At 43.2% G+C, this 22,411-nt stretch overlaps 1 protein-coding gene across 1 annotated transcript in view; it reads right to left on the bottom strand.

Annotated features, from left to right (window-relative positions):
- Positions 1-16,192, bottom strand: part of psmc5 (proteasome 26S subunit, ATPase 5) — a 32,086-nt gene extending 15,894 nt beyond the window's left edge. Inside the window, exons 1-6 of the mRNA XM_055657294.1 lie at positions 16,053-16,192; positions 8,556-8,640; positions 6,290-6,361; positions 4,062-4,131; positions 3,188-3,285; positions 498-554 (exon numbers count right to left, since the gene is read on the bottom strand). Of these exons, the coding sequence (XP_055513269.1) occupies positions 498-554; positions 3,188-3,285; positions 4,062-4,131; positions 6,290-6,361; positions 8,556-8,561 (303 nt within the window). The 5' untranslated portion in view covers positions 8,562-8,640; positions 16,053-16,192. The remainder of the gene's footprint in view (positions 1-497; positions 555-3,187; positions 3,286-4,061; positions 4,132-6,289; positions 6,362-8,555; positions 8,641-16,052) is intronic.
- Positions 16,193-22,411: the final 6,219 nt, after the last annotated feature.

Below are 22,411 nucleotides of genomic sequence, written 5' to 3'. Positions count from 1 at the left end.
ATTTTGCTATTTACAGAATTTGTCAAAACAAATCACATAGGAGAGGCATGACAAACTCATCTTCAACACAATTATTGGTAGGGGTATTATCATATTGAGAAGCATGTAATTAACCATTTTATAGCAATTTAGAACTCATGCTCTGTGGACAACACGTTAAATTAGGGGGCATCTATATTATTTATTCCTTTGCACATTTAGAACATAAATTGTCTCTCTACATATTAAATAATAGGTTTTGCAGATCATTATTCTTTGAACCACGTAAGGCACGGTGCCAAAAATATTTAAAATAGGATTTCGAATGAATTAAACAAAATTATACTCTATTTTAAATCATGAATCATGTACCCTTGAAGTGTCTTCTAATCTCAATTAATGTCTTGATAGAATACTTTAAATCGATAATCACATTCAAATGCTTAGATTTGATACTTAATTCACAAACATTTCTAGAGCAATATGTACACTGACATCAATCTGTTATTACAACTTACATCATTAATATCAATGTTCTTGTCAACATCCACAACAAATTTCCCCTCTGGGTGAACCTAAAGAGGAAAACAAAATTCAAGATTAAGATCGGAATAAAGAAAAGCTTATCGAACTCCCCTGAACTTATTTACAAGCTTCTCTAAGCTCAAGCATATATGAATTAATCAGATGACATATAATAGCGAAGAAGATCGTCTTCACCAACCTTTAAGCATCAACCTTAAACTGCCACATAACGTTACTTTTTTAGTTTTAGTTTTAGAGATACAGCGTGGAAACCGGTTGGTCCGTCGACCCACCAGGTCCGTGCTGACCAGCGATCCCCATACGCTAGTTCTATCCTACAGACCAGAGGCAATTTACAGAATCCAATTATCCTCCAAAGCTGCACATCTTTGGAATGTAAGAGGAGACTGAAGCACCCGGAGAAAGCCCATGCGGTCACAGGGAGATCACACAAATTCTGTACAGACAAGCATCAAGATTGTAGATTTCAAGTTCAATGCTCAGAGCTAAAAGCCCAATGTTTAAGCTTTATAACAGTACATGCTTTAGTTTCGTTTAGAGATACAGTGCGGAAACGGGCCCTTCTCCCCCCCGAGTCCTCGCCAACCAGCAATTCCCGCATATTAACACTATCCTACACATACTAGGGATAAGTTACAATTTTACCAAAGCGAATTAACCTACAAACCTACACTTCTTTGGAGTGTGGGAGGAAACTGGAGATCACAGGGAAAACCCACGGAGGTCACGGGGAGAACGTACAAACTCCGTACAGACAGCACCTGTGGTGAGAATCGAAACCGAATCTCTGGCACTGTAAGGCAGCAACTCTAACGCTGCACTACAGTGCCTTCTACTGTTCCATAATCTATCCCCTTTATACCCTTCCACCATTTTATCTTCAGCTGGGCAACCTTCAATTGTTTTGTCTACGCACACAATAGTTCATCGTCCCCAAATTCCTCTACCTGGCTACAAATTTTTGATCCATGATTTATGTTATTACCTATTGCTCTTCTTCCCTCAGAGTTTCAGATCTAGTTTACCTCTGGATATGCTCTTGGTATGAGTAAAATAGAAACCAAGTTAGATGTTGAATAAGGTAAAACACTGTCCAGTTTTAACTTACTTTTAGAAGGTATAACACGCAACAAGTGCAAACTAAAATCGTTACACTTCATGAAGTAGCAGGCTATAGCCCCAGAAAGCTAGACTGCTTAGAATGTGTGTACGCTTCAAAACATGTTAAAAGGAAAATCAATTATTTAATAATTAATTGGATACTCCACACGCCACAAACAATTTAAAAGGTTGTGCACATTGCACTTGATGGGGATTAAAACCATAAGACATAGGAGCAGAATTAGGCCATTCGCCCCTTCGAGTCTGATCCACCATTCGATCATGGCTGATCTTTTTTTCCCTCTCAACCCCATTTTCCCTCCCAATCATTCACCTGCTGATTAATGCAATATTCCCACCATCACCCCCCATTCTATTTCTGTTATTATCAACGTTGAAATATTTCATTAAACAACCAAAGCTGTAATGTATTATAATAACCAGTCCTTCAAACAACTTGAATTATCTTTGGAATCGTAACTTTGTGATAAGGAGATTGCGTTCCACTCCCTGACATGTTCGTGCTCACCACAATGAGTGTTGAAAAATAAAACAGAGCATAGGAAGCTGAGGTGTATTAACCGTTATGTGACAACCCTTTACCAGCACCCACAGCTGCAAAAAGAATGGGCAGTGAAGTCAGCAATGATAAACCAACAATGTGATAAATGAATGAGGATGTAATCTTGATCGCTAAAAAAAAACCTGTTCAACAGCCAAAGGCAGACAAAGGCTGAATGTTTTGATGTAAAATCTACAGGCAATGTTAAGCAATCATCATTCTGGATATTATTGTAGCTAGTGGATTCTGTGCAAGATATTCCTGGAATCACGTTGGTTTTAAATTCCACATGTACAAGGGCAAGCACCATTCAATGGAAAATTACACATCCTGAGCAGCATTGAAGTTGGATATTAAAACAGGGAAAATAGCGACATCCTTCCAAATGAAGCAATTTCATATAGATCTTGAAAATTAGAATATCTTAACCATGAAAGCTATTGGAAATATGTGTTCTATTATAAAAAAGGTCTCAAAATTCAACTCCATTATTAAATGGATTTAGGGAAATAAAGTCAGATCTTAATCTCGCTTCCTACCTCTGCTCTCTGCCACACATTAATAATTTTGCAATTGAAAAATCATAAAAGTCACACCACTTATGTCATTAATGTACTGTTACTTCACATTTGTTATATTTTAGCCAAGTGAAGTCTTTCTTCCCCTTTGTTACCAGCTAGAAAGCAGCAGGAGCATCCTTTAAAAGACTGCCCTTTAATGCTGAGGCTTTGACCTCTGGTCTTAGACTCTCCCACCAGTGGAAACATCCTTTCCACATCCACTCTATCTATGCCTTTCATCTTTCTGTAAGTTTCAATGAGGTCCCCCCTCAACCTTCTAAACTCCAGCGAGTAGAGGCCCATCATATGATGATATCATATTATCAGATGCTAAACCACTCATTCGTGGAATCCTTTGCAACATTCATGCTATCAGATCTTTCCAGGTCAGTATAAATATTAGATTCAGTGCCCCTTCGAAAATAAACTGCAGAATTACCTTGACGAGCACCTTCTTCTTGTCCATGGCTCGAACCACCTCTCCTACATAAGACCCCTGTTCCTGTAATAACTGTAGTTCTTCCCGCAACATGCGCACTACAAAACATTTAGAATTGAATTAGTTCAAAATTTAGTAATTGTGTAAGAATTATGTTTTAGATTAAATCCATTTTATAGACGCACTGGAAATAGAGAATAAAAATGAAACAGCTTTATGGAAGGACGCTAATCCCTAGATTTAAATAGTCATGGCTACCGGAGCACGATATCACATCATCCAAACCTCTCGCAAAATTTAGTATGTTATGCTGAACTATCTCCCATGTGAATTCTGCTGAATAATTAAGCACAGAATATAGGTTCTACAGTTGGCATTGCTGTTTACTCACTACTAAATTAGATAATTCCATCTTAATAACGAAATACAGGGCTGAAACCAAACTAATAATAATTACAAAAATTAATAATCAAATCAAAGACTATAATCTTGTCCACATTTCTTTAACACAACACTATTACATGCAAAAACAAAATGAAACTGCGTGGGCGTATTTAAAAGGGAATCAAAATTCAATGGAAAGAGGCCAACATATGAGTAATACCATGTGGACTAACTTTATTTACTACTTACAAATAGTTAGTGTACCAAGCACAATTTGTACCCTGCTGTATTTGTCGCAACTACTGTAAAATGCCACATAATGGACACCATTACTCCATGTCAAGAAATCACTTTGCAATACTGATAGACAAATGATCCCAAATTCAGGTACAAAAGAAAATGCACTGACATGAGATAGAGCACAATGCAAGCTCAAGTGACCCAAGTGCCACCACATAGAATACCACTCAATAGCAATATTAATAATTACCTTTGGCATTAAGTTCATTTCTTTGAGCCTGCAGACGTCGGAGATTCTGACTCTTGTCATTAACAATGAGCTACGAGTGAGAAGAAGAAAAAAAAATCTTAGAATATTCCTATTTTCATGAAATGGTACCAATTTACATGCTGTACTGGATGCTCATTAACATGTTCAGTAGTCGTGTATTAGGATTATTTGGTCATCCATAATTTGTAAGGACCAATGTTCTCAAGGATCACACTACTGCGAGTGTCTAGGACCAGAGGGACATATCCTCAGACTAAAAGGACATACCATTAGAAAGGAGTTGAGGAGGAATTACTGTAGTCAGTGGGTGGTGAATCTGTGGAATCATTGCCACGGAAGGCTGTGGAGGCCAAGTCAATGGATATTTTCAAGGAGGTGTGATAGATTCTTGATTAGTACGGGTTTCAGGGGTAATGGGGAGTAGGCATGAGAATGGGGTTGAGAGGGAAAGATAGATCAGCCATGATTGAATGCTGGAGTAGACTTGATGGGCCGAATGGCCTAACTCTGCTCCTATAACTTATGAACGTACCCAGCCACTAACAGTCTAAAGAGTATTGTGAAAACCATTGCATACAGTCTTCATCAATAGGGAAATGATTTCCTAGAAATCCTCTAGTTATAATCAAGAATCCAATGTGTAAACACACTAAACACAGCAGCATCAACAATTAATGAATTATTGCTAAATATTAAAAAGGTAATTTCATAATTTGAGGCAACTAATTACTGGAACACATGATGGAATGAGTTGATTGATACAAATACATTGATAGATGCTCCTGAACACATCATCAGTGATGTAACCTGGGGTCATTGGGTGTTTCGGGTCTTTCAACATCAGACACCCTCACCCAGGCGACCCAGCCGTGGTTGATCAGACCACCACTTGTGTTCAGGTGGCATTCGCTCCTCTCCATGGACCTCCTCTCCTGATCCAGAGCCATCTCGAGGCCTTCTCCGATGCCTCAGTGGTGTTCTTGATGGCCTTTCTCCTCGCCACTCCGTTTATGTAGAGAGCGATTGCCCTGCAAAACCTCTGCAGCCAACCTCGATGGGCATACACCTTGCCTTCCAGTCCTGCTTGTGGCAGTCTATGACCAGTTCTTCATATTTGGCCATCTTCCTCTCGTGGGCCTCCTCCAGCCGGTCCTCCCACGGCACAGTCAATTCCAACAAGATGATGTTTTTGGTCACCTCTGAGACCAGGAGGATATCTGGCCTCAGGGTAGTCGTGGCAATGTGCTGTGGGAACTTCAGCTGTTTCACCAGGTCTACGGAAAGCTGCCAGTCCTGCGCAGTCGCCAGGATTCCTGACGGATTCCTGGCTGCTGTGGTTCTTGGCAGCTGCACTCCGGCCTTCACGAAGGTGATCATCTGGGTGGTGGGGCATTCTCGTCTGCAGCTGCTGATTCCCATGCTGATGGCTTCTGCAATGGGTTTGAGAACCTGGTCGTGACGCCATGTGTACTGGCCCTGCCCAAGGGACTTTGGGCAACAGCTCAGGATGTGTTCCAACGTCCCCTTGCCTGAGCATTGCGGGCAATCTGGAGATTCCGCTTTGCCCCAGATGAAGAGGTTCGATGGGCTGGGCAGGACATCATACACTGCCTGGACCAGGAACTTGATGCACTGTGGTTCACCCTGCCAGAGCTTAGTCCATGTGACTTTTCGGTCCATGGCCTGCTCCCACCTTGTCCAGGCCCCCTGCTGCATCAATCCAACTGCTCTGGTACACCTCTCCTCCACAACTGCCCTCACTTCCTCCTGGACCAGCCTGCACCTCACCTTCCCCTTGTCAAACTGGGGAGATGGGAAGATTCCCAGGCCTGCTCTTCCCCGAGTCACTGCTCCCACCAGGACTCTGTGGCGTATCCGGGACTCTGCAGTATTTCTGATGAGCATCAATATACTCATTTTACTGACTTTTGCATAAATAAATTTTTACATATTTGAAAATCTATCACACTGGGAATATGGACATTACACTTACAAAGTCCATTATCAAAATGAAAAATAAATCATAATGTACTATACCACTGGAGTAAAACTATACACATTTTGTGCCTTAATTATATCAAGTAAATTGTAGTCTACAACAAATTTACACAAGTTACTTTGTTATTCCTCGATTCTGCAAATACCAAATATATAAAGGTACTTCTCTCTTCAAACGTCATACGTCTGGTTATATCATTATAAATCACCTGAAGTTCTTCTATCTTTGATAGATAATATTGGCGGAGGCCTGTCCCTCCCTTTCCTTCTTCCACATCCATCTAAAACCAAAGTACAGACAAAATTACCAAAAATCGAGAGAATAAGAAGATGCAAGAGCAAGAAAGGTTCCACAAGTTACTGATGGTGGTGTAAATGATCTGGAAAACATTTCAGAGTTCTGTACATTAAAGTATAGATTAACTATTCTTGAGTTTGCAAACATGGCTAAAGAAATAATTCAAAAGTAGCCGAGAAGAGCAGAACTTGGGTAAACAAGATCATAGGGCTGGAAGAATAACAATGTTGGGAGTGTCGCTGCAGAAAGTGACCGGAGGGCTGTGCTTTCAGAGGGGGTGAGATTCCAATCTAGAATCTGAAGAAGTGGCACGACATGAAACATATGTATGTTCTCCAGAGATGCTGCCTGACCCGCTGAGTTACTCCAGCACTTTGATTTCTAGGCCACCAAAAGGGAATAGAACTTTTAGTGTCAAGCAAGAAAAAAATTAGGAAAGCTATAAATATGCACATTTGTTCTTGGCCATTTTGTAACTTTTATCTGATATTTAAAAAGAAAAAATAAATGTTCCGCTTCCAAACTTGAGCCAACAACAGAATAGTAGCGATTCCTTGCACCTTTATTTCCATTTTTCTCCCCAATCATAAAATCTTCTTTCAAACTTTAAGTCTAGGTGCAGGGTTTAAAACTGATTATCTACATTTTTTTTTTTAAATTCTGTACAAAGACGAGAATGAACACTGCCTCCAACTAAAAATCTATCTATCTATTCTATTATTATATAAATGTCTGTGGCTCCCGCCTGCCGTCCGTCTGTCCGGCTGTCCGGCTGCCTTTCTTCCTTTTGATTTGCTGCTCCTTCCTATCAGCTTCCAACACACTTCAAAACAAAGTTGCAAGACAGGAACACTCTGAACTTTTCACCTCAATGGGATATCACAGCAAGTGCTTCAACAGGAGGGGAGGGCCAATTGATATTGCAATTGGAACTGCTGCAGCAGGCAGGGAGGTGAAATTGGAATTTGTTTTAAATCCACTGCTGAGGGAGGCAGGGGAGTGCTGGAATCTTACATTTGGGAACGGGTTCAGTTCCGTTGGAGGAGACGGGTGCATGGTGGAATATTGGGTTGGGGGATCACACCATTGGGGGAGCAGACCCAACGGGTCTGCACTTGGTCTAGTTATTATATAAAAGTCTGTGGCTGCCGCCTGCCGTCCGTCCGGCCGGCTGCCTTTTGATTCGCTGCTCCTTCCTATCAGCTTCCAACAGACTTCAAAACAAAGTTGCAAGACAGGAACACTCTGAACTTTTCACCTCAATGGGATATCACAGCAAGTGCTTCAACAGGAGGGGGAGGGCTAATTGGTATTGCAATTGGAACTGCTGCAGCAGGCAGGGTAGGTGAAATTGGAATTTTTTTTTAATCCACTGCTGAGGGAGGCAGGGGAGTGCCGGAATCTTACATTTGGGAACGGGTTCAGTTCCGTTGGAGGAGACGGGTGCATGGTGGAATATTGGGTTGGGGGATCACACCATTGGGGGAGCAGACCCAACGGGTCTGCACTTGGTCTAGTATATTCTAAAAGTACCATCAATTGCAATATAAATATAGTTATCCACAAAGATCTAATATTTAGATCACTTAGAGCAGCTTTCTGACTTCGAACTGCAACACAATATATAGCTGATAGTTTAGTTTCTTGTCATAGTATCGAGGTACAGTGAAGAACCTTTTTTTTGTTGCATGCTATCCTGCAGCGAAAAGACTATACATGATTACAACCAAACCGTCCAATGTGTACAAAGGGAATAACATTTAATGCAAAATAAAGTCCAGTCCAGTATAAAAGATAAACTGAGGGTCTCCAATGTTGTAGATCAGGGCCACCCTCTAGTTGGTGATGGGATGGTTCAGTTGCCTGTGCAATATTGAATTAAAAGGATCACAAATTGCAACTGTCACCAAATTTTTATCATCCAAGGTTTTTCTAAACTAATATCAAAACAGCACATCTGCAGGGAATTCAAGCTAGATAAGTAGCTTAATAATACATGTGGAGCTACTAACTCCAATCTAGCTGTTAAAAGCAATAATCTCGAAATGCTGTACTCGTCACTATTTTAAGAGATAATTCAATTTAAAAAGGAGGAAACCACAATGTTCAACTGTAGTAAAAGCTCATATTTACAAATGTTAATTAAATGAAAACAAATGTGTTGGAATAAAACTTACCCTCATGGTGCAGGAGATTGATGGCTAATATCCACAGGAAATAATTTTCTGTACAATTATAGTTGTCAAGCCAGCAAAATAATATCTGGAAATTTCAAAAGAAATAAAATATTACTTGCATTACAATTACAATCACGTTTTTCAAGAAGAGAACCAGAACGCCAATATGACAGTTTTATAATTGAATGCACAGGACATAATTGTGTGAAATGATGGTTCCAGTTCAGACTACACTGAATACCTCTGGAGCTATCAAAGACATTTTCAGTGTTAAAAGGGAGCAGTGCTAATCCAAATAGCTGTGGCTACAATTATATACATAAAACCTCCAAGATTAATTACGCACCATCCAAAATGGTTATCAGTTTCAACACAGGATAGGTTCCCACAATGTAGAAACAAAGAACTGCAGATTCTGGTTAATACTCAAAAGGACACAAAGTCAGCAGGTCAGTCAAGCATCTCTGGAGAATATTGATGGGCGATGTTTCGGTTTGGACCCTTCTGCAGTCTAACCCGAAACGCCACCTATCCATCTTCCCCAGCGATGCTGCCTGACTTGCTGACTTACTCCATTTATTAAGGTTGTTTATCCCCAAACTGCAGAATTCAGGAGGAATACTTTATTTAATGTTTTTGTAAGTCATGAGAGAACGGGGATTTTTCCTCCTCCATGCCATCCAACTAAATAAAGTACACAGACTTCAGATCACATCAGATCAGGTTAGTTTATTGTCATACACATTACGGTACATTGAAATTCCTTGTCTGCAGGAAGCTTGTACAGTATCATCATACACGGTAATGATAGACATCACAAGAAGTATAATTACAAATGCAAAACAGCAAACAGTGCAGCGATTGTGGAGCAATCTGGAGTAGTGCATTATTAAAAAAATTGAAGTTCAATAAAGAAGTAAGTGAATTATGAACAAAGGTTCATGGCAGCACTTCAGGGAGGTGGGGGTGAAGAGGTGGTTGGTTCGGGAGTCAGTCTACAATGGGGAAAAGATGTTGTTCTTAATTCTGCATGTTCGAACTTTCAAACTCCTGTATCTTGTCCCAGAAGGTGGAAGAGAGAAAAGGGAAATGTCAGAGTGGCAGGCATCTTTGATGATGCTTACAGCCTTCCAGGTGCAACGCACTATGAAGATGGCATGGATGTTAGGAAGTGACACTCCTTGATGGACAAGCCGACATTCACCACTCTGCAGGTTTAGGTGATCAAGAGCAGGGCAGTTGCCACACCCAGCTGAGATGCATCCCATCAGAATACTGCCTCTGACACATAAGTAGAAGTTTGCGACACACCTCATGGACATGCCAAACCGTCTCAGAACCTGAAGTACATAAGGCGATGCATTTTCTTGATCACCACGGGACCAGGTTAGGTTACCTGTTATACGAATACCTGGGAACTTGAAGCTGCCAAGTACTTCTACAGCAACTTTGTTGAGGCGAATTAGATTGGGTTCCCCCACCCTCCAAACTTCCTTCAGTCAACAATCACGGGAGGCACGGCAGCGTTTGAGTTGCTGCCTTACAGCACTTGCAGCGCCCGAGACCCAAGTTCAATCCCAACCTCAGGTGCTGTCTGTACGGAGTTTGTACGTTCTCCCTGTGACCACGTGGGTTTTCTCCGAGATCTTCGGTTTCCTCCCACACTCCAAAGACGTACAAGTTGTAGGTTGAAGATAGACACAAGATTGCTGGAATAACTCAGCGGAACAGGCAGCATCTCTGGAGAGAAGGAAATGTGACGTTTCTTTCGAGACCATTCTTCAGAGTCTGAAAGGTCTCGACCCGAAACGTCATCAATTTCAGTTTGGTTTTGGTTTGTAGGTCCATGATGATATTCAGGCCCTTCCATGGTCACATGGCTGACACTTGATTGAATTGAGCCTTCATTCTCTCTTGGCATCTCTGATAGTCTTACACAGATCATACTTGGCCTTCTTGTGCAGTACAGTCATCTTTCTTGAAATCGTCAAATCTGGACTTTAACAGAGAGCGAATCTCCCAATTCATCCAAGGTTTCTGGTTAGGATAAACCCTAATCATCTTTGTCGGAATGCAGTTATTAATGTATTTCCTGATGGAACAGGTGATGACAGAGGTATACACATTCACGCTGGATAAAGTGGGCTTGAACATGTTCTCGTCTGCTGACTCAAGGCATTCCTGAAGTAAACAGTCTCCACAGATCGCTGCTTTATTACTCTTCCTTTGGTTCCTCGCAATTCAGCCAGTGCATGAGCCAATAGGAGCAGCACTGTCCGATGATCAGACTGGCCAAAATGAGAGCTAGGAATGGATTGATAGGCATAGTTGAAGTGAGTGGTGTGGCAGTGATCTAGAGCAGTGATTCCCAACCTGGGGCCATGGCAAATTTCAGGGGGGGGCACAGATAATTTGGGGGATTTAGGGGGCCACAGGTTCAATGAAGGGGGCCACTTTTTTCCTGCTAATAATGTCAAGGGGGGGCTACAGAAAAATTTAAGAATTAAAGGGGGCCATGAGCTAAAAAAAGATTGGGAACCACTGATCTAGAGAGTCAGCTCCCTGCAAAGGGCAGAAGACACACTGTTGATATTTTGGGAGTACATTCCTGAAATTTGCTTGATTGAATTTGCCAGCTATGATGAATAGGCTATTAGGGTTTACTCTCTCAAGAGAGTTGACAACCAAATATCATTCAGTGCTATCTTGAAGGTTCTGTACCTTTTCTTCCCTCTAGTTTCTCTCTCTCCTGCGTCAGAAGAAGGGTCTTGATCAAAAATGTCACCAATTCCTCATCTCCAGAGATGCTGCCTGACCCGCTGAGTTACTCCAGCATTTTGCGTCCATCTTGATGTCGACAGGGGGGCTATGTAGACTGCCAACAAGATAATTTGCATCTGTGGGTAAAGGGGATGGCGTTTTATGATCAGCTATTCCTGGCCATTGGAGCCGAATTGATCAAAGACCGTCACATCAGTGCACCAGGAAGCATTGATCATAAAGAAGGCATCAGGCCTCTCCCCGCACTTGAGGATTAGATACAGCCCATATGATGCATGGAGAACCATCTGGTTTGTGTAGCAGAGTCAGGGATGAGCCATGTTTCAGTGAAACAAAGAGCTCAGCCCTGATATCTCTTTGAAACAGCAGCTTTGTCCCGAGCTATTTTCATGTTTCTTCGAACAACTAAACATTAGCTAGAAGTATATTGGGAAGTGGGAGATGAATAAAGAATTGAAAGAACATGGGCAACATTCAACTGAAATCGCGTGACAGTAACGTGGGTATAGTCTTCACTGCTGTCTTCAACATCTCAGTTCCACAGCCTACTGTCCCGATCTGCTTCAAGGAATCCTCCATCATTCTAGAAACGTGGGTGGCATGGTGGTGCAGCAGTTGAGTTACTGCCTTACAGCGCCAGGGATCCGGGTTTGATACCAACTACGGGTGCTGCCTGTACAGAGTTTGGGCGTTCTCCCAGTGATTGTGTGGGTTTTCACCGGGTTCTCTGGTTTCTTCCACTCCAAAGACATACAGCTTTGTAGGCTAATTAGCTTGATAAAATTGTAAATTATCCTGTGTGTAGGAAAGTGTTAGTTTTCGGGGATCGCTGGTCAGCGTGGACTCGATGGGCCGAAGGCTCATTTCTGCACTGTATCTCAAAACTAAACATGAAAACGTTTAGTGGCCTGTTTCAACAACAACAGCCCATTAGTTTTAACAATGACAACAACGCAATAGCATAATTATCAATTCACACGTTAAAACATAAATATATATATATTGCTTTATATTAGATCTGGTGCAACACATTTATCTCAGTCAATAACTGCACAATTAAGAGGAAAGCCAGTGGCAATTCAGAAAAGTCTGAAGAAGGGTCTTGACTTGAAACATCATCCATTCCTTCTCTCCAGAGATGCTGCCTGTCCCGCTGAGTTCCTCCAGCTTTTTGTGTCTATCTTATTGATTTAAGTAGTTTGGTACTATTCTAGCCAAAGCTTAATTATATCTGAGTAAAATAATCAAAAAACCACCCTCCCAATCACTTGGGATAACTCTCAATTGAACTGACCTCTACAGACCAAGAGGCTGCAGATTTAATTAGTGCAACGCAGAGATAGGCAATTAATTTAAGGTACACAAAAATGCTGGAGAAACTCAGCGGGTGCAGCAGCATCTATGGAGCGAAGGAAATAGGCAACGTTGCCTATTTCCTTCGCTCCATAGATACTGCTGCACCCGCTGAGTTTCTCTAGCATTTTTGTGTACCTTCGATTTTCTAGCATCTGCAGTTCCTTCTTAAACTCTTAGGCAATTAGTTTAGTTTTGTTGAGAGATACAGCACAGAAACAGGTCCTTTGGGCCACTGAGTCCATGCCGACCAGCAATCCTCGTACATTAGCACTATCCTACATACTATGGACAATTTACAATTTTTTTACCAAAGCCAATTAACTTAAGAAACCTGTATTCATTTAGAATGTGGGAGGAAACCGAAGCACCCAGAGAAATTCCGTGCGGACAACACCAGTAGTCAGGATCGAACCCGGGTCTCTGTTGCTGTAAGGCAGCAACTCTACCGCTGCGGAACCATGCCACCCTACTTTATTGCAAAATCAGTCTCGACAATTATCAGTTTGGAAGAGGCAAACGAGGTGAGGCCAGGTAGATTATCAAGCGGTTTTCAGGCAAATTAGGCTTGGTTCGTAGTTAATTAGGCTTGGTTCGTAGAAAACATTAAATGACCCAGCTCTCTTTTAAAAACTGGAGACAGGTAAACTAACAAAAGTAAGAGATGCTACACGTGTCGCTTTACCTCCCCCGTCGACTCCATTCAAGGACCCAAGCAGTTGTTCCAGGTGCGACAGAGGTTTACCTGCACCTCCTCCAACCTCATCTATTGCATCCGCTTCTCTAGATGTCAGCTGATCTACATCAGTGAGACCAAGCGTAGGCTCGGCGATCGTTTCGCCGAACACCTCCGCTCGGTCCGCATTAACCAACCTGATCTCCCTGTGGCTCAACACTTCAACTCCCCCTCCCATTCTGAATCCGACCTTTCTGTCCTGGGCCTCCTCCATTGCCAGAGTGAGCACGACCGGAAGCTGGAAGAGCAGCACCTCATATTCCGCTTGGGCAGTCTGCATCCCGGTGGCCTGAACATTGACTTCCCCAATTTCCGGTAGCCCTTGCTGTCTCCTCCCCTTCTCAGCTCTCCCTCAGACCTCTGGCTCCTCCTCTACCTTTCTTCTTCTGCCCCCCCACCCCACCCCACCCTGCATCAGTCTGAAGAAGGCCTCTTTCCTTCGCTCCATAGATGCTGCCGTACCCGCTGAGTTTCTCCAGCAATTTTATCTACCTAACAAAGTAATTTCAGGAAAGAATATTGGAAAAAATCACGGCAGTGACAATGCAGTGACAATGTACACATACAAGCTGTTTATGAATATTTATTAAACCCTCTTGCAATGAATGCTCCCAAACTCAAATCCTCTCGCAATGAAAGTCAAGTGAAGTCAATGTGTGTCGAGGGTCCAACCCAGTTGTCCTCTAATTCCAATTCCCTTGGCACACTTGTGGTGATTGACAGACACAACGTTAAGCACTCTTTCCATCTTGGAAACAGAAAATATTTATAAAGATAGACACAGAATGTTGGAGTAACTCAGTGGGTTAGGCAGCATCTCCAGAGAAGATTGGGTGACATTTCAGGTCGAGACCCATCTGTGGAAGAGTCTTGACCCGAAACGTCACCCATTCCTTGTCTCCAGAGATGTTGCCTGTCCCCGAGTTACTCCAGCATTTTAGTGTCAGAGAGTGATAGTGCGGAAACAGGCCCTTCGGCCTAACTTGCCCACACCGGCCTGCATGTCCCAGCTACACTTGGCCCACCTGCCTGCGTTTGGTCCATATCCCTCCAAATCTGTCCTATCACTGTACCTCTCTAAATGTTTCTTAAACAATGGGATAGTCCCTGCCTCAACGACCTCCTCTAGCAGCTTGTTCCATGCACACACCACCCTTTGTGTGAAAACGTTAACCCTCAAATTCCTGTTTAATCTTGCCCCTTTCACCTTAAACCCTTGTGTGTCTATCTTAGGTGTAAACCATCATCTACAGTTCCTTCTTACATATTTATAACATTGGAATATAGAAACATTAAAAAAAACAGGTGCAGGAGTAGGCCATTCGGCCCTTTGAGCCAGCACCGCCATTCAAAAATATGATCATGGCTGATCATCTAAACTCAGTACCCTGTTCCTGCTTTTTCCCCCCATATCGTACAGTTGTACAGTTACGTACAGTTTTGGTGTCAAAACCGGGGGAAGGACATTATTGCCATAGAGGGAGTGCAGAGACGGTTCACCAGACTGATTCCTGGGATGTCAGGACTGTCTTATGAAGAAAGACTGGATAGACTTGGTTTATACTCTCTTTAGGAGATTGAGAGGGGATCTTATAGAAACTTACAAAATTCTTAAGGGGTTGAACAGGCTAGATGCAGGAAGATTGTTCCCAATGTTAGGGAAGTCCAGGACAAGGGGTCACAGCTTAAGGATAAAGGGGAAATCCTTTAAAACCGAGATGAGAAGAACTTTTTTCACACAGAGAGTGGTGAATCTCTGGAACTCTCGGCCACAGAGGGTAGTTGAGGCCAGTTCATTGGCTATATTTAAGAGGGAGTTAGATGTGGTCCTTGTGGCTAAGGGGATCAGGGGGTATGGAGAGAAGGCAGGTACGGGATACTGAGTTGGATGATCAGCCATGATCATATTGAATGGCGGTGCAGGCTCGAAGGGCCGAAGGGCCGAATGGCCTACTCCTGCACCTAATTTCTATGTTTCTATATCCCTTGACTCCTTTAGCCTTGAGCTAAATCTAGTTCTCTCTTAGTACTTACTACTCTAACGGTACTTAGGCCACACTGGGAAGGATAATATCACAGGGAGATGCGCCAGCAGCAGAGGTTAAATATAAGAGGGAGACAGACAGACAGATGCCCAGGACGCTGGACTTTGGGGATGAGCAGCTAAGCTTTAAACTGTGCCTCGGTCCACATGACGATAAACTAAACCGATGAGCAGAGGCCGGTCGCATTTGGACCACAGGGAGACAGAATGGAGGCTCGGAGAAGGGGAATAATGATGTGGCGATGAGCTGCAGGGGCGAGGGGGGGGAGGGAGACCCGGCCGCTGGGCCCGGGGAACAGGACGAGCCTGTGTTGCGGCCTCTCCCAGCCGCCTGCCGACTCCAGCCCGAGGACCGAGGCCCTCACCGACCGCCGGGTGAAGTCACGCCCGCCCCTCGGTGCCGCAGCCTGGGGTAGGCCCGGGCCTGAGCTCCAGGTGCAAGTCATGGCCGCTCCGGTATAGCTGGCGCCGGGCCCGGCCGCTCCCATCCTCTCCCTCCCTCCACCGGACCCCACCTCACTAACCCCGACATTATCCCCGATCCCGCCCGCCCGCGGGCCCAGACCCTCGACCCTCCACTCACCCCGAACTCGGGCTCCGCCACCCAGTCGCCGTCTTAAAGCGAAATCGGCCCGCGGGAACGCGCGTCTTAAAGCGGGACCGGCCCGCGGGAACGCGCGTCTTAAAGCGAAACCGGCCCGCGGGAACGCGCATCTTAAAACGGGGACCGGCCCGCGGGAACGCGCGTCTTAAAGCGGGACTGGTCCGCGGGAACGCGTATCTTAAAACGGGGACGCGTTCATCAATGAGATGAGTCTTAAAGCAGGACCAACAATAGACAATAGGTGCAAGTAGACAAAAGTGTTGGAGAAACTCAGCGGGTGCAGCAGCATCTATGGAGTGAAGGAAATAGGCAACGTTTCGGGCCGAAACCACTTCTTCAGTTCTCATAGACTGATGTACAAGGACCCCCAGATCCCGTTGTACTTCCCCATCTCCCAACTTGATGCCATTTAGATAGTAATCTGCCTTCCTGTTTTGGCTACCAAAGTGGATAACCTCACATTTATCTACATTAAACTTCATCTGCCATGCATCTGCCCACTCCCCCAACCTGTCCAAGTCACCCTGCATTCTCATAACACAATGCGGGCAGCAAAGAATGACAAACGTGGTCATAGAGTCCTACAGTACAGAAAGGCTCTCTAGCCCAACTCGTCTATGCTGACCAAGATGCCCTATCTAATCTAGTCATATTTTGTGAATGTCCCTCTACCATGTACCTATCCAAATGGCTTCTTCAGTTTAGTTTAATTTAGTTTATTTGCATGCATACCGAGGTACAATGAAAAGCTTTTGTTGCGTGCTATCCAGGCAGCAGAATGGTAATAAATGATTACAATTGGGCCATTTGGACATCTCTTGGACAGAGAGGCTGACTGGCCCGCTGAGTCTATCATCGGTGTAAACCAGCCTCTGCAGTTCCTTCCTGCACAATTGCCTTTTAAATGCAAAACTGCAAAGGAAACAACTTAAACCAAGACAAAGTTTAGGTGACAATCAGTTTAAAACTCTTAAAAAAACAATCTAAAAAGGATGTATCAGGCTCGAGAATTCTAATAAAACAAATGCTGAGATTAGATCAACAGAAAAATTCAAACATTGAGGGTTTTTTTAGGAAAGAAAATAATAACTGGAGAACCAAAGTAAGCAAAGAGAATTGAAGATCTGATAAACCAAAATATATGTGAATAACCAGCCAAGCTTGAGAAACTGAATCGCTCGCACCTACTAATGTTCCTTTTGTATATTCTTATCAATAGAAAAACATAGACGGAGGTCATAAATCTTACATAACTTTTACAAAGGCAAATCAGCACCAATTGATAATATTCACATTTTATGAAAATGTTTTTAATTAAGAACATGTGAATTTCAGAGCAGGAGCCCCTCAAGTCTGCTTCCCCCCACATGATAAAGACCATAAATGATCGGACTGTAACCTCAGTGCCTACTGTAATCAAAAAGTAAAACAGATGCTGGGAATCTAAAATAACAGGAAATATTGTCAATGCTCAGCAGCTCAGGCAGCATTTGTGCAGAAAGATAATGTTAATGACTTATCTCCAGATCATTGGCAGGATACATGCACCAACATAACATGGAGGTCAGGTGCAAACTGCAGAAACAGCACAGTCTGTGCCAAACAACCCAATCACTCATTCTCGTTAAAAAAAAAACACCTGCCCTCTCCATGGCAGATGCTGCAGATCTCAAAACCTCAGAATCCACAGCTCTCTAGTTGAATGAAGCATTTTGTGTCTATCTTTAGTGTGATTATCTTTAGTTCAGTTTAGAAATACAGCATGGAAACAGGCCATTTGGCTCACCAAATTCACGCCAACCATCGATCACCCATTCACACTGGTTGACAAATTAAGCCTGTTTTTTTTGGACTGGTGATCATGAAGCCCAAGCAGTAAAAGGCTAACAGCTAGGAGAGTGCATCAGAGACCTGGTGGAGGGTCACCGTGGAAGATCAGTGCAAACATCATTAGTGGATTTCACTTGTTTAACACGGAGATGATGTTGTAACAGTGATCACTGGCTGTGATGCTAACAGTGTACTACAAGATGCTGGAAATCTGATGCAAACGTCGGAGTTCCGATCATCCCGGTGAGAGGGCCTGAACATCGGGCCACCGTAGCGGCGACTGCGGAGGGCTCAAAAGGCTCCGACCACGGGTGAATAAGGAGGAAGATGATTGAACTTTATTGCCTTCCCTCACAGTGGGAAACATTGATTCCACTGTGTGGGGATGTTCATGTTAAATTCTATCGTGTGTTGCGTTCATTTCATTCGTAACTCAAATCTCACTGTACCAATTGGTGCATGTGATCATAAATGTAACTTGAACTTGAAAATGATGGAGACACTTAGTCATTTGGATAACATTCATCCAGAAAACACAAGTATTAGTGTTCAAGGTGTAAGCCTTTTTATAGAAGCAAAAGATTTATACTGGAAACAAACAACTTCTGCATTCCTGCAGATGTTGCTGGACTTGCTGAGGTTCTCCAGCATTTCCTGTCCATCTAATGTGAGTTGTAACCGTGGTAAACATTACTGAAGATTTTTTTAAACATGCCAATCAAAATTCTATTCCCCTTTGGTTTATACTTGTCATCTCTGGTCCTCAATCACTGCAGCAAAAGCAGTGATCTCCCATTATTCACACCGTTAATTATTTTATATTTATTCCTATCATATCTTTGTCACCCACCCAAGTCTTCTCTTCTCCACGACCCAGTCTCTCTAATCCACTCGTGTAACTGTACTTCCATTCCCAGGAAAAGGTCGCACAAATCTTTTCTGCACCCTCAAATGCCAGATCATGCCTGAACACTCCAGTGTTTCATAAAAGTCCCAGCAAAAATCCTGTTTATGACTCCGTTCATAAAAAACAGAATTATATTTTTCTTATTGATTTCTGAACCTGCCCAGTCGCTTTCAGTGATTTGTGTAGATAACACACTTCTCCCTTGGCCTCTGCACACTTTTGAAGAACATGAGATATGCACTATGCTACTGCTTTTCCTTCTCCTTAACAAGTGCATCACTTCACACTTTTTGCATTAAATTAGATTTATCAGAAATGTATCCACCCCGCTTCTACTTATCATGCATCTCCATCACTATCCATGTCCTAGTTCATAACACTGCCAAGTTTTGCATCTAGAGATTTAGAAATTGTGACTTGCATTAAGGTCAAGGTCATTAATGCAGATTAAAAAACAATGACCTGAACAGTGATCCATGGGGAACACAACTGCTCACTTGCTCCAGATCTAAAAACAATCTTGCACAACAATCCTCAGTTGTCTTTTGCTTAGCCAAAGTCCCTGTTTTCAATATCCCCTGTATTAAACTTTACAGGTATGTAAACTTTATAGGGCATCTTGCCAAAAAGCTTATAGATGCCACATCCATAAGGACAGATGTTATAAAAGTAATACCCTCAACATATTTTTCAACAGTGGCTCCAAAAACATCTTACTGTGTGCTAACTCTGTAGTATGACTCAATTGAAGAAACACATCTGCGCCTTCCTCCCTCGGAACATGGACCCGTTGCAGTTCACATACCGTCCGAACAGATCCACGGACGATGCGGTCTCCCAGGTCTTGCACACTGCTCTCTCCCATCTGGACAGTCAGAAGGGAGGCTACGTGAGGATGCTGTTCATAGACTACAGTTCAGCCTTCAACACGATAGTCCCCACCAGACTGGCCGGGAAGCTAATGTACTTGGGGCTCAACACCTCCCTGTGTGCCTGGGTCCTGGACTTTCTCACCGTCAGGCCCCAGGTAGTCAAGATGGGAGGGAATACATCGAAGTCCCTCACCCTGAGCACAGGATCGCCCCAGGGTTGCGTCGTCAGCCCCCTATTGTACTCCCTGTACACACATGACTGTGATGCTAGGTTCAGCTCCAACTCATTAATTAAGTTTGCTGATGACACTGTGGTGGTGGGCCTGATCTCAGACAACGACGAGGAGACCTACCGGGAGGAAATGGTCTAGCACTCTGGTGCCAGGATAACAGCCTCCTCTTGAACATCAAAAAAAAGAAGGAGCTGATCATGGACTTTAGGAGGGCACATCATCCGAGGACGTACACTCCATTGAGGATAAATAGTGATCCTGTAGATGGGGTGAACTGTTTTAAATATCTGGGAGTCCACATCTCCAAGGATATGACATGGGCATCACACGCCTCAGCACTCGTGAGTAAGGCAAGGCAGCGCCTTTACCACCTCGGGCAATTGAGGAAATTCAGAGTGTCTCCAAGGATCCTCCAGTGCTTCTACGCAGCAGCGGTGGAAAGCATCTTGTCCGGGAACATTACCATCTGGTTTGGGAATTGCTCTGCCAAGGACAAGAAGGCTCTGCAGAGAGTAGTGCATTCGGCCGAACGCACTATGGGAACTTCACTTGCCCCCCTGCAGGAACTATACATCAGGAGGTGCAACGCCAGAGCCAACAATATCATGAGAGACCCCTTCCACCCCTGCAACAGACTGGTCCAGCTGCTACGGTCAGGCAAACGCCTCCGTTGCCATGCGGTGAGAACGGAGAGGTTGAGAAGGAGTTTCTTCCCAGAGGCCATTCGGACTGTAAACACCTATCTCACCAGGGACTAACTCTACTGAACGTTTTTCCTTTCATGATTTATTATGTAAAAGAATATGTGTGTTATGATTGTGGTTACAGTTTGTTTGGTTGTTGGTCTTTTGCACAGAAGTCCACGAGCATTGCCACTTTCATTTCACTGCACATCTCGTATGTGTATGTGACAAATAAACTTGACTTGATTGCCCAAAGCTTTTGCACTCTCACCATGATGGCGAGGCCTGTGATAGAATGTTAAATGCAGCTCTGATCACACCCATGACATCTGATTTCAGGACACGGTCATTGGACTGGAACCCATGTTTAGACGTTTCCAGGACACTGCTGCTTTACAGCTTCAGAGACTAAAGTTTGATCCTGGCTGGTTTTGCATGTTCTTTCCAACAAAAAGCTGAAAGGTTATTTGGTTAGTGTAAACAACCTCTTGTGCAGATGCGCGACAGGAGATTCCAGGAGGAGCAGCAGAGTGAATCAGGAGACTTACAGGGAGATGCAAAAAGGGAATGGTGTAGTGGGCCAAAGGGTAGAGTTTTGTGCTATGTAACTATGACAATGCAACCAACATCCTTGTATCGACACCCGTATAGTACATTGAATTCACTCCAAACAAAAGGCTTCTTTCCATGCTGTATCTCTAAAATACACAGAATTCCATGAATGAAAACACTCATTGGCAAACTGGATCTATAGATGCCATTGCCTATAGGGGTGGGATTGAGTTTGTTCGTCAACTCAAAACTGGGACTGTAAAATAAAATGTTGGGAGAAACTCAAGAGGCCAGGTACCATCAGTGGAAAGCAGTTAATGATTCAGGTCAGAAACCTTCAGAAATGGCAATTATGTCCCAACAGATTAATGTCGTTTCACTATGTGCAAATATCTCTCCGTCTCTTCCCCACCATGCACACATTTCTGCAGTATTTCCATGTTGACATTTCAAGCAGCTGCAGTTCTGATTTTAGTTACTAGGATCCAAGAACCTTTCTCCTTTGCTCCAAAATGCCCTGACTGGTATGAGATTATGAGCTGCTGGTGAAGGTCAGCTTTGGCTAGTTCTGCAAGCTTTCATTTCAGAAGTGAGACGTGTTTAACTAGAGTGGGTGTACAACGAAAGAAGAGACCAGAAAGTGTGCAACCACATTGAATAAATAGAAATGCCTGAGTAACTCAATTTCAAAATGCAAATGCCATGTTAGACTTTTGGCAAGCAAGATCATTTTACAATCGACTGGAAAATAAAATTGCTTCCAGAAACATACGAGTAGCTACAGAAAAACCAAACAATTTTTTTGAAAGAAAAGCTTTTTTGAACATTTATTTATGTGCTTATTGCAAAAAAAAAATAAAAAAATACTGGAGATCATTGAACAAAATCATGAGAAATTTGAGAAATATTGTCTATTGGAGGCCAAGTCACTGGATGGATTTAAGAGAGTTAGATAGAGCTCTAGGGGTTGGTGGAATCAAGGGATATGGGGAGAAGGCAGGCACGGGCTACTGATTGGGGACGATCAGCCATGATGACAATGAATGGCGGTGCTGGTTCGAAGGACAGAATGGCCTCCTCCTGCACCTATTTTCTATGTTTCACTTACTGTATTGATGTACTCAAGGTAAGTGATAAACATGTTGGGTCTTTAAATGAAACAATTTATTACTCCAATCCAACCATCAGCACAACTCGATTAGTATGGCCCTGGTATCTACTCGTTCACCAATAGTTTCCATGTGATTTTGTTTCACACTGC

The sequence above is a fragment of the Leucoraja erinacea genome, chromosome 27 (assembly GCF_028641065.1).
Source record: "Leucoraja erinacea ecotype New England chromosome 27, Leri_hhj_1, whole genome shotgun sequence".
Classification (NCBI taxonomy): Eukaryota; Metazoa; Chordata; class Chondrichthyes; order Rajiformes; family Rajidae; genus Leucoraja; species Leucoraja erinaceus.
This window is presented reverse-complemented; position numbering and strand designations above follow the sequence as displayed.